This window comes from Medicago sativa, chromosome 8, assembly GCF_051527215.1.
Source record: "Medicago sativa cultivar Bolivia chromosome 8, Bolivia_mono, whole genome shotgun sequence".
Classification (NCBI taxonomy): domain Eukaryota; kingdom Viridiplantae; phylum Streptophyta; class Magnoliopsida; order Fabales; family Fabaceae; genus Medicago; species Medicago sativa.
Window position 1 is genome coordinate 63,283,786 of NC_140756.1, and position 13,639 is coordinate 63,297,424.

A 13,639-nucleotide genomic window follows, 5' to 3' on the forward strand; every position below is an offset into this window, starting at 1 on the left:
GAACTAACTAGACAGATTTTCATATATTCTAAATGTTATTATTTTCATATGCTTTAGGAAGTAAATAAGAGAAAAAATTATGCTCCAAAGACTAAAATGAGAGTTCATTCTAAAAGAAAGCTAAAAAAAAAAAAATGAGTTCACTTTAAAAGTCTCTGGTACGATTCTTCTTAATGCCAATTTCGATGAACTAATATTTGTTTCAAGTTTACCAAATTTATTTCTAGGAATAACATTCCTTGGAATATAAAGACTTGGAATATAAAGATGAGAATTTTATTCTAAGGTATTTAGAAAAAATATGTTTTATTTTTATATTTTTTTTGTGATGTCCGGGGTTCGAACCCCGGACCTTTAATGTATTATGCATTGTCCTTACCAACTGAACTAAGCTCACGGGAACAGAAAAAATATGTTTGGTTAACTTTATAATATCCCAATATGTTTGGTTAAAATTATAATATTCCTAGGATAAAAATAGGGTAATTACGTATAAATTTATTCCCATCTCCATAGAAACTTTATTCCCGCCATTTTCTTTGGGAAATTTTTTCTGTTCCTAGGAACATTTTATACCCGGAATAAAATTTAGTAAACTTGTAACAAATATAGACACATATATATTTCCATCATTTTATTCTCATGAATCAACAAAATATAACTTGAAACAAACACACCCTTAAGCTTCCAAGCATTTTTTTTTTTTTAAAGAAGCTTCCAAGCATATTTGAATTTAGTTTTGCGTCATTTAGCTTGCTTCATTTATTGTCCATTTGAGAGAGAGAGAGAGAGAGAGAGAGAGACACAAGTGATACTCATTATATTTAACCGATCCCACTAAACTATCATATGTGGCATATTGCAAGTTCTACCAACAACATTACCACGCACCTATGGTATATCTTCTCAGGACTGATCAGCACAAATGCTGTAGTTCTGATAACACATACATACAGAGAGGAAGATTCATTTGAAATTGAAAAATCATGGTAATTTACTAGTAAACAATGAATTTGAACTGCAACCCGCAAGAGCCTACATGCTTTTGCATTTGTTTAAAATTTAAATTGAATAACCCTCAAAATGCTAAAGCAGACTATCCATACCACCTCATTCACAAGTTGAAACTTGAATAAACAAATTTACACTAAAAGGGGATTCCTCGGATGATAAACAATTGTACACTTAAATAACTAATGTGATCGGACGCTTATCTTGTATTAGTATCCTTTTTTTCCTACGAATAAATTACAGGGCACCTGGGGCTGTCTGCCAGAGTAGGTCAGCAATTCATTGGATGCTGAGCTTGTAGAGATCAAAAGAACAATCACATCTTCAGGTTAAAAGCACATGGAACATTCTGCAAACATGCACCAGTAATTCCTTGGTCGGTGACTGTATAGTCCAAAGAAGCTGAACATCTTTACTTTCTCATCAAGCTTCACCTTTTATGAAAACGAGTTGGTTCTTGACTCCTTGAGGCTCTATAATCCAGTATAAGTTTTTCAGACTTGGTATATTATCATAAAACAGAAATAAAAAGAGATTACTATTTAAAAACCATCATAAAACTCATTAAACATGCACATAACGAACCAGTCGTTGGAAGGATCTGCTGTGTGAAGTTTTCTTTGAACTCTCAGGATCTGGTTTAGCACGACCCAAAGCCTACAAAATAAGTGCATGTTTCATTACAACTTATACTGCGTGAGTCAACAAATCATTGCAGGGAAAATGAGTAATGACCCCTTATGTCAAGACAAAAAGCAATTGATCAGAAACATGGAGATTGTCATTGGCACATGCAACACGATAAACTCACTTCTATCATACCAATTCTTCAATGAATGAAATATAATTTGTGTGGCATTGTAGTTGGGCTCTTGGTTGCCAGTAAAATCAAATCAGACGCATTCCTTTGTAAACAACTAAAAGCCAATAATAGGACCATATATAAAAAAAGTAAAGAAATTTTCCTGACTAAGTGCTCCTTTAAAGTTACGTAGATGTTGTTCTTAGTGCTGAATACTAAATAAATTGGATGTTATATTTAGTTATAGGCAACATCATGATTCCTCACTCACATTTGCATCAAAAGGATATGTTGTTCCTCCACGTATTTTTGGCTTTCCTTGCTTTGTTCATGATCTCTCTACTGATTGTGAAAAGTTGTTTGCTTGCACTATTGAACATGTTTTCCTAGGTTATTAAAGAGTTCATAATGGATACCTTCGGTATTCCTCTTCTATACATGGTTTTTACATGTCTGTGAAGGTCGTGTTCTTTGAGGGTTCACCATAAGTCTCCCTAGTAGAACCAATGTCCACCTCCACGGCTCACAGTTCTTGCTACCCCACAATCTTCAGATAACTCTCTTGAACCAAAAAAATATTCATCCACTGTGTTGTTTGGTATTACTTAGTATGAATGTCAGCATCAAGTGATCCCACAAATAATTATTAATGCCGTAAACATTATCCCTTGTACCAACTAGATATGGTGCAACCACTACGGTTTGTTGCTTAGGGAGAGTGAGGTTTTGTTTGTAAACTTGCAAAATCCTTATACGGGTTTGAAATAGTCATCTTATGCTTGCTTTGGAAAGTTTAGTATGGTCTTTCACCTGTCTGGATGATTCATGAAGCATATTAGAATTCTTTACACGCACCATTGTAGAAATGTAGTTATTTGGTAACGTACTACAGGAGAATATCAACAAGGTATCAATGACCTAAAGACTTAGCGCTGATAGGTATTGTCATTTCTCAGAGAAAGTATGCACCTCATATATTAGAAGAGATAAGGGTGCTAGATTACAACTGGTTAAGACTCCTGCATACAGACCCCCAATGTCGAGCTTCTTCTAACCATGAAGAGACACATTCAAACTCAAGCAGATACTAAAGATTGGTGGGAATATTAAGTCATCTCTCACAATAACCATACCAGATATACATTCACCTATAAATGTAACAACTCATTTCCTCAATTCTTCTTGTGATAGTCATTGGAATGTAGTTAAAATCCTGAGCTATATCTAGGGATCACCTGGAAATAGGGATGGTTTATGCAGAAAAAGGTCACACTGATATTGTTGGATATTCAAATACAAATTGAGATTGAGAAGCTAGTGATAGAAGGCTCACTTCTGGCTACTATATTCTAATTGGAGGGACTTTAATCTCGTGGAGAAGTAAGACTCAATCGGTTGTGGTAAAGTTAAGTATAGATATTGACTATCATGTTATGACTCATGGAATATGTGAACTTGAGGTTTGTTGTCATTTTATTTGAGAAATGATTCTTGGAGGCATCATAAATAATAAATAGTTGTGTGTTCCAATGATCACCCAGTAGACATATTCACCAAATTCTTGCAGCATTTTAGGATAGCATGTATATGTAACAGGCTGGAAGCTGATGACATACGTGCTCCACCTGATGGGGCGCTCATGAGCTGGCCGGGTTGCATGCATATGACATTATATGCTCCAACTAGTTAGAGAGGGAATGTTAGTTGTGTTTTATTATCTCTGTTTTTTCTTTTATTCTTTCATTATTTCCTATTATTTCTTGATGTTGTTATTTTCCTTGGTAGACTCACAGTTATGATCTCTTTCACCCCTAAGTTTACGGAAATGCCTTTTTATGTACAACTTGTATTGTCAAATAACAATAAGATCAGTTTTAATCAATTTCAAGTAAGTGTCTAACCATTCATGTAATATCAAGTATAAACTGTTTTTTTTATAATCAAGCATATTCAGTAACGTCGAATTAGGGTGAGGTACTGCAAAAAATACCGCTATGAGCTACCACAAAAGTTTGCTTGAACAAGTATAAAATAACATGCAAGATTACCTGAATCAAAGACTCCACACGACGACGCATCCTAGTATGCATAAATCCTTCGGAGCACTGTTACAAATAAGCAAAATGGTATAACTGAGAAACATCTCTTAGGCAGGTTTATTGTAAAAATAAATTCATCATTGGACAGACAAACATATAAAGCTATACTGAGAAACATCCAATTCCTTTCCACTATATAATCCCTCCCTTTAGCCTTACTCTTCCTTCCATCTGTTTTACAGACAACTTTTGGCATCCAAATATATATCAGCAAGATCCATATTAACATACCCTCTTTCCCCCGCGTGCTTCATTGGTTTATCAATAAAAATGATACTTCAAATGATTTAAATTATCCATAAAATGTTTTGTAAAAAGACAAAATATTAGCTTCAGATTTGAACAAGTTCTTTATATCTGAACATTTTATAGATAAAAAAAAAAAAAAAAAAAACTTTTGGTTTCCAAATTTACCATACCACCATAATTTATATATATCTTCCCTATATATTCATAAAACTATCATATAATTCATAATTATTTCTTATATGTATATTTGAATGAAGACATTTTGTAAATATTTCGATTTAAGAGTGTATTTAAATGCCAAGATATCCATAGTATTCATTTGAGTTGTATCATGACTAAAATTATGAAATTGAATGATTCTCATTTTCTAGTATAGATTTGAAGAGTTTTACTTGCATTAGTTATTTTATAACTTATGGATAAGATATTTAATGCTTTGAATTATTTTTTCATTAAATTTAGAATATTTTAAGATTTACTTATTAATTTATATATATATATATATATATATATATATATATATATATATATATATATATATATATATATATATATATATATATATATATATAAAATTAGTTACTATGCACTGACAATGTAAAAGAATTATACACAGACTTCCAACCATATCTTTTTATGTAAAAAATTGTAAACATGTTTAAGAAAATAACATATTATGTGCCGTCATTGTGAGTTATGATTCATTATGATTCAACATGTGTATAAAACTTTCTTATGTTGTCAATGCTATAATAATAATCATAAGCATAAATAACATGGAAGAGTCTAAAAGATGGTAATATATGTCATTGAAACCAAATCAACCTTTGTAAGAGCATTGTCATGACTCAATACTTTAACACATGAAGTGATATCATTTTTATGCATGCAACTGAAGAATATTAGGACAAAGAAAACCCCAACCTTAACATGATAACTAACATAGGCATGAAAAGTTGATAGACTCCATACTGTCCGATCCAGTTTTGGGCCTTCAACATGACGAGGGAAGATAACTGCGAAGTTGAATATATTACATTTCAGTGATACATAACATTACTATGAACGAAACAAACATTGTGACAACTTATCCGGACACTAACCAAATGATACAAATCCTGCATTTGCAGATAATGCATCAGTAGATACTCCTTTCAGTTCCGGTGGTGGAGTATGAGACCATGAACAAGGAGGGGTATTATTAAGTCCAGCTGTACGCCTGGCTTCGACAAATTCCTAAATCATAATAAAGCTTGAAAGTTAAAACCATCAAAACACCCAAACAAGGACCAAAGCACGACAAACGAATGGTATGAAAGATGTAACAAAAATGTACAACTCTCTCTCCCTGCTCTTTTTAAATCCTGTGACGCTCACAGAAACAAATTACTTAAGAAACCGTACCTGCAAGAATGAAGTTGCAAGAACAATGTCTATCGAATCATTGAATCTCATAGGATACATCACAGTCACCTTATCAGCCTGTCAAAAACAAAACTATTTCATCAACTAACCCTAAGGGATGCTTCCCTACCAAATAACTTAAATGGGCCAACTAACGTCTCAAACATCAATCTTCTCAAGGCAGTGTGACAAAACATAAACTTTGAAACACAATAGAATCAAAACAAGCAAACAAAATTTGTACAATTTCAATTAAAAAAATTCTTTATTTTGTTATTTTCCACTTCTCTTTATTTCCCAACGAAAAGCATCTATTGTCGTATGTTTAGAGACTACATAAATAGACCTGTCTTAATTTATATACTACATGCTTAGTTGATTGAGGTTTCTTGGCATAACAGCCCATGTGGGGTAAGATTAGGCATTTTATTCTATTGATGTAAAGCACATGCTCATTGCAAAATCTTTTGTTACTTATTATAAGGTTATAGGCTGAAATGTTTCATTAATTTAAGTTCTATAAGTTGGTTATGTCCTGCAAACTCAAAGTTTGCTAAGTCGCTTGCCAGGATTTGAGAAGCACAATAAGAGCATGACTAGGACAAAAAAACAGAGGCTAGCTTTTTTGAAGTTGAGTTAGACCTAGCCCAAATCCTAGATAGTGAACAATCTATATCGTGGGGGTGTTTGTTACATGGTTGCGAAATTTATTCCTGGAAATGTGGAAGTTAGAAATATAAATTCCACTGTTTGTTACAAAGTTATAATACTTATTCCCAGCTATAAAACATTCTGAGGAATAAAATGACTACCACACTTTCCTATGCTTCTATTCCCAAAGTTCCCATGAAGATGGGAATAAACTTGATGTAACTACTCTACATATCCAACTCTTACAAAAATTCCTAGTAATGTAAGATTTAAACCAAACACATTTTTTATAAAATACCCAGAAATAAGATTCCACTGTATTATTCCTAATTTTCCAAACTGTGAACAATTGCACCCCCAAATCTATTATTGGTCACCTGCAAATGATAATCCTACAAGCTTCACTCCAAATGTCCAATGTTGGGCATAAGGTGGGTGTGTTGAGATCTCACATCAAGAGATATGGCTAAAGTAATCCTTATATGCAACTTCCAGGAGAACAAAGAATAATACAATTGATGAAGGATATCTAGCTAACAAACTACCTAACTGTTCTCAGCCATTTTTCCTGCTCTCCTATCCTTACACCCATAACCGGTTCTCCCACAGCTTGAGCTTTTGGCATTAAAGGTCTGGGAACATTTTTTGTTATAAAAATGTGTTTTTCCCATTCAGTTACGATGTTAATGTTCATAACCGGTCTGTTCAGCGGGGTTTTCTGTTAACTCCCTTAACTTCTCTCTACGGTATCTCTTTCTTTCTTAGATTCTGTTTTTTCTTTAATACCTCCTCTCTGTTATTAATGTTCCCTTATATTTTGTATAAATAAAAGTTGACAAGGAACAATATTAAAGCTAAAAGGAAGTCAGTCATGCATCTAGGATTGCTATGGATTACTGAACTACTGCTTTGAGTACAAAAAACAATGAATAAAATATCCCAAGCAACGATGAAGGTTTCAGTAACAGAAAGTTGCATGTTCAACTATCATACCTGAGGAAAAACAAAAAAAGACTCCTTTGGTCGATGGACAAGAGCAACAAGTGGATCCATATCCGGAGCAACATTTCTGGAAGCAAGGTGTTTTAAAATTACCCTTAGTGGTGCACCAAGGACGACCTCCCTTACTGATGCTACTTTTACCAAAAGTGCTTGTCTTTGCTCTGCACAAGATCAACATCGCCAATTGTCAAAGAACAGCATCAACAACCAAATAATCTAACTTATAAATTCCTCTTTCTTAAATAAAACCAAAGATGGAGTGACGAACCAGAATGAAAAACACAGTTTCCAGAAGAAAAGAACAATTTGGGCATTTAGATTTATTAGCAAAACATGTCAAGTCTTCTTGAAAAAAAGTATGATAAGTATTAAAAGTTTTGAAATTTGCCAAAATATTTGGTTCAAGAGATCATCACACAAAGCACAGAGTTCATAAACAAGTTTATCCCACAAACTATGATTCTCAACAAAAGTCTCATTAAGATTTTTCTCTTCAAGTAATCATAGAAACCTTGGCCAAGAAACCAGAGTTACAGGGAAGAAGAGCAAGCTAAATAGTTATTTCCATTTAGTTTTTCTACAGTAGTTAGGGTTCCACAAATAGAGAAAGAAAAACTGTATGTAGGTTTCTGACTTCTCAAAGAATTTTGGGAAGTAGGTTAAGAATCCATCTTAATAAACCAGGGCATTCATTGAGAGAACAAATGCCTTAAAAGGAATGGGAGATGGAGACAGCTGACTGCTGGAACGAAAGCAGGACAATCCATCATGTAGAATGATACTGGTTTCACGGTGAATGGGTTCAAGGCAAGCGACGCAAGAACACCAAATGCCAACAGAGGAATTGGCGCATTATAGGGCATGAGAAATTTGCCGACTTTCAATTTCTCGACTGACCAATGACTCCTTTAATGGTGGTTGGTTCAAATAGAAGTTCTACTGGACCAGATGCAGAACCTTGGGACTAAGAGGCAAACCAAGTGGAAAATGGTCTACTTACTGAGAAACGTTAAGAAAACTCTGGAGAGATAAAAAGTTTAATTGATTGAGAATAAAAATGCTATCTTTTATTTCATGTAAAAGAAACTACAGAAACTTGAACCTAGTTATTAATCTCTACTGCAATTTCAATTAAGAACCATTATCCATCTCTGGGTTACCCATCAAATAACATTACTATGAACTAAAACAGAAAAAAGCTCAGATATTGACAATCCAAAGCACATGTAAATCATATATGCAAAATTGAGAATATCAACTTGGTGCTTCAATTATCAGTTCACATTGAAATACTGTCTAATATCTATAACAAATGTAAATCCCTGAAACCAAAACAGTGGAAGGAATATACTGTAGCAATGAAAATGCATTACTAATCAATAGTTTTAATGCATTAGAAAATACAGAAGCTACAAGTTCAGCTAGAACGAAAAAAACTTTTCATAGCAAGGGAAATTCAAAGTTACGGTAACATCCTATACTAAAAACCCTTTTGTACCTTGATTTGCAGGAACCTTTGAGAGATTTATCTTCAATGTGAGGTTAAAGCCATCCCTAGGTGGATCCAGAATTTGCACAAGACTGCCATATGCAGCTTTGATTGCTTCAATGGCTCCAAAAGGAAGTCCACATACAAAAATAGTTTCCGAAGATGGAGTAGGCAACGATACAGATAGCAAGAAAATATTAGGATTCTTCATTGACACCTACAATTATTTTTTAGCTTGATCAAATATGCAACCCAAAAGTGTCAAACTCAAACTATCTACATTACTCGGTGTTTGTCAATCGCGGATCACATAAAATAACGGTTTATTCAAATTCCTCTATAGCGCCTCTATTTGACAACATTTGGGGCATGTTTCAATTGACTTGTGAGACTGTTTGGTAGAGTTTGTGGAAACAATTTTTGACAAGTCCATAAGCTGTTTTCATTTAAAAAAGGGATAGCCTATTGTACACAATAATCTATAGCTTAATGGGATTTGAACAAATCGCTAATTAATGAGATAGACTATTTATGATATGTTTGAATCGACTTGTTTGAGTTTATCTACTAGTATATGCATTTAGGAGAACTAAGGGAAACAAACTCATGATATGTCCATAAGTCGTTTTCAACTTATTTCCATATAGCTTATGAAAACAATTTGAGTTTTCTTGTTTGAGCTTATCGACTGACATAAGCACTTGTGAGACATGTTCATAAGCTGTTGTCTCCATCCAAGATAGCTTATGAAAACAACTTACAGTTTACACTAAAACAATTTAACTAACATAAATAAGCACTTATCATAGTAAGTGTAGCAGGTATTGAACAACATTGAGTTAAATTTGAAAAGAAAGATTGTTAAGTACCTGAATGTGATATCTGACATCGTCAAATTCAACCCAGTGGTGATCGAGTTCAACGCCTTTTTCAATACTGAAACAGAAACAGAAACAGAAACACAAGACATTATATAAACGCACGCAGTTGAAATGGAAATGAAGTAGTAGCGAAATGAAAGAGACGACGTATCAAAACGCATGCGTTTTAGTAACTAACTAACTTTTGAAGGCGATTCAAAAGAGTCTGAAGCAAGAATCTAGAATGGGACTGGAGGAGTATCATCGAATCGATGATCCCGACTCTTTCCACTTTCTTCGATGATAATGATAATGATAATGATTATGATTATTACGCTCACTCAGATCCAGACCGATTCTTTTCTTCCACTTACAGATTTTCATTCATTCATTTTGAGCAATCATAATCACATCACCTTATTTTCTTTCTTTTCATTCCTATTTTTTATTATTATTATTAAGGTTAATTTTTTTTTTGAGAGAAGGTTAATTATTGAAATTGACCATGTAATACATGCGAAATCTGACCCTGAAAAATAAAAATAAAAAACACGTATTTTTTTCATGATTTACGACGTTGAAATATGACATTACACAGAAAATTTGAATTTTTCAACTAAGGACGAATTAATTATGAATTTTTAAAGCGTCGGAAACTCAAAGAACAAAATGATGAAAACTCCAACTTAAAAATCCAATTTTGAGTTGATTGTTTGCATAGACATCTATAGAAATACATAAAAAGAATTTGCAAAATTTTGTAGCATTTCAAAGATGTTTCAATTTTTTTTATTTTACAAAACGTGTGAAATTGCAATTTTGTTCTGAGTAAGCGTATACTCACGGGTCAAATTTCGTTCTCTAATTTTGTAGACATGTTTAAAACATCATAAGAACCTTCATCGTGAATTTTTAGAGTTTTTAAACGAGATACGAATTAATTATGAATTGTTTAAGAAATTCATAATTAAGGGGAATAAAAATTCATAAGAAATTTGTCCCTCGTTGGAAAAATCTAATTTTTTGTGTAAAGTCATGTTTTAACATCCTAAAGATGTCTCGAAAATAAAAAGAATCTCAAATTATATGGTTAGAATATCTATTTTTTTATTTTACAGAATCATTTTTCAAACATCGCGTATTTTACAGGGTCAATTTAAACAATTAACCCTTGTTATCATTATTACTAACGAAAACTCGACTTTCTACTCTTTGTATTGCGCTAATGTGTTTGAAAATTATGAAAGGTGTTTTTTATGAAATTTTGATGTTGATTAAAACTACAAATATAAATGTTTTTTGTTTTCAAATTATAACAAATCAAACTAAATGTGATTATCTATTTCAATGACACCAACAATATAAGAAAAAATATAATCTAAATTCTTTTTTTATGACACCAACAACAATTTTTATTATATAAAAAGTTGTTTAAAGGTGTAATTGGAAGAATGAAAAAGTAAATATAGATATATTTGTCTAGTTTATTACATTTTTTAAAAGATAAAGGGAGAAACTGGACATATATACTTATATCGTGTTTGTTACACTTTTATTTTAATATTTGAATTTATTCGTATTTATATGTTATATGTGATATTTGTATTGAAAGTTGAGGGTAATTTTAGAAAGAGAAAAAGTCAATTCAAAAGAGTCAAAACGTGTTATTTTCTTTATATATAATATAGTTTTACAAAATTACATCCAAACAATTTTGATTTTGTGTAATTTTCAATTTTTTTAGATTGGTTTGCGATTTTATTTGAAATCAGCTTGAAAGCGAACACATATAATTTTGGATATGTATCTTAAAAGTAATCAATTTTCATTATTTTTTTAAAAAAATACATTTGAGATATTTTGTTGGAAATCCTAGTAGTTTTATACATATCTTAGAAGTATCCATTTTTATTGCTTTTTAATTACCAAATCTGTTTGAGACATTTCGTGTAATATCTCGCTTAAATTCTAGGGTTAATTATGTTTCTAGTCCCTATAAAATAGCGGCCTTATAAGTTTAGTCCTTACTTAATTTTAATAGCATTTCTAGTCCCTATAAAAAAAATTTACTTATAATTTTAGTCCCTGCTAAAACAAAATTTGATTAATTATCCTTAAACTCTTAAATTTTTGAACGATTTTTTTGAGACAAGATTAGAACACTATGAAAGGTTCGTTTACTAAAATTTAGAATTTTCTGACATGAAATGAATTAAATATGAATTTTTTAAAACGACAAAAGTTAAAGATAAAAAGTAATAAAATCTGGATGTAGAAATCAAATTTTGCGATAATTTTTTGCAGAGGAACTTTTAGTAATGTTCTAAACATGTCTGAAAAAAATTGTTCAAAAATTTAAGAGTTTAAGCATAAATTAAACAAATTTGAATTGAGTAGGGACTAATACTCAGTGCAGAAAAACAAAATTAGGGACTAAAAATGCTATTAAAATTAAGTAAGGACTAAACTTATAAGGTCGCTATTTTATTGGGACTAGAAACATAATTAACCCTAAATTCTATCGGTATATGTGCCTGTTTAATGTGCCTAGACTAACTGTTAAAGGAAAGGGCATTTTAGTAATTTGAACTCGAGACTATTTAAAGGTCCAATGTCTCTTTTCTTTCATTTTTCTCTTGCCTTTCTCTCACTTTAACTCATATTTTTCTCTCCTCCATCTCTCTAAGCTCATCCCACTCACTCTATTCATCTCTAATCTCCATCAATTCAATCAGACTCCAATCCTTTGAAACATGCAATTGTTCCATCATGAAGTTTGGATAATTTGAATGGGAAATCATGCATTAAACTTCTCTTTCCCTTCTTTTTCCATGTTGGCCGATCCATTTCTTCCACGCGGGTATTAGATTGTTAATTTTTCAAGTTTGGAGTGAATGCATGCTTGTGTAGCTGATTTGGATGTTGATTGTTTTGGTTTTTAGGAGCTATTAGTGAAGGTAGGGGAAGTAGTTGAAGCTAGGGTTTAGTTGGCTTGGTTTTGAAGATGTAGAAAGATTTCAGAAGTTATCATGCGAGTTCCTAATAGTTTAGAACCCACCTTGTGGTTTGATTTTGTGTGAACAACAAGACAAATCTAACTTATGATAATTGCATAATAGCTTTATGATTTTCCCCATGAAATATGTGTTTGATCGTGTTTATGTTAGTTTACAAGCTTAATAATGTGAAATTTCGAATTGATTTGTGTTGGGATAAGTTATGGTATGAGTTTGGTTGAAAAAAAAAAAAGGGTTAATATGTGTTTACCCCCCTGTAATTTGGGCGAGTTTCGGTTTTCCCCCCTGTAAAAAATTTTGTTTGAATTACACCCTTGTAAAATTTTTTTTTTCCGGAAAACACCCCTCCCCCCTCCAACTCAGCAGATTCGCTGACGTGGCGCTGACTTGGCTTTTTTTTTTTCATTTTTTATTTTTTTTAAAATGCCACGTCATATTTTTTTAAAAAATATTTAAAAATAAATTTTAAAAAACAAAAAAATCCAAAAAATAATAAAAAAATTTAAGTTTTTTTTCCAAAAATTTAAAAAATCGAAAAATAATTTTAGAAAAATAAAAAAAAACATAAAAATATTCAGTTTTTTTTTTCCAAAAATTTAAAAAATCGAAAAATAATTTTAGAAAAATAAAAAAAACATAAAAATATTCAGTTTTTTTTTCCAAAAATGTAAAAAATCGAAAAATAATTTTCAAAAATAAAAAAAATAATAAAAAATTTAAAAATTGAAAAATAATTTTAAAAAATTTTCCACGTCAAATCGAAATTTTTTTTTCAATAATTTAAAAATTATAAAAAAAACTATTAAGATTTTTTTGGAAATTTAAAAAATTAGAAAAAAATCAGAAAATATAATCAGATTTTTTTAAAATTAAAAAGATTTTTAAAAATTCTGGAATTTAATTTTCAAAATACAAAAAAAGTAAATTTTCAAAATTAGAAAAAAAGGTCAGATTTTTTAAAAAATATTCTGGAAAAAAATTAATTTTTAAAAATCTGAATACAAATTTAGAGGTTTTTATAAAAGTCGTGGAAATTCCATTTTTCCTATAATTAA

General features: G+C 31.3%; 1 protein-coding gene across 1 annotated transcript; it reads right to left on the reverse strand.

The window, feature by feature from the left end:
* Positions 1-969: 969 nt before the first annotated feature.
* On the reverse strand, positions 970-9,972 carry DIS2 (Arp2/3 complex, 34 kD subunit p34-Arc). The gene is made up of 10 exons (XM_085739010.1): positions 9,771-9,972; positions 9,577-9,643; positions 8,717-8,924; positions 7,210-7,379; positions 5,566-5,643; positions 5,265-5,397; positions 5,086-5,177; positions 3,862-3,918; positions 1,597-1,668; positions 970-1,484 (listed from the first exon to the last, which is right to left on the reverse strand). The coding sequence occupies exons 1-10, from the start codon at positions 9,830-9,832 to the stop codon at positions 1,449-1,451; spliced, it is 975 nt and encodes a 324-aa protein (XP_085595136.1). The 5' UTR covers positions 9,833-9,972; the 3' UTR covers positions 970-1,448.
* Positions 9,973-13,639: the final 3,667 nt, after the last annotated feature.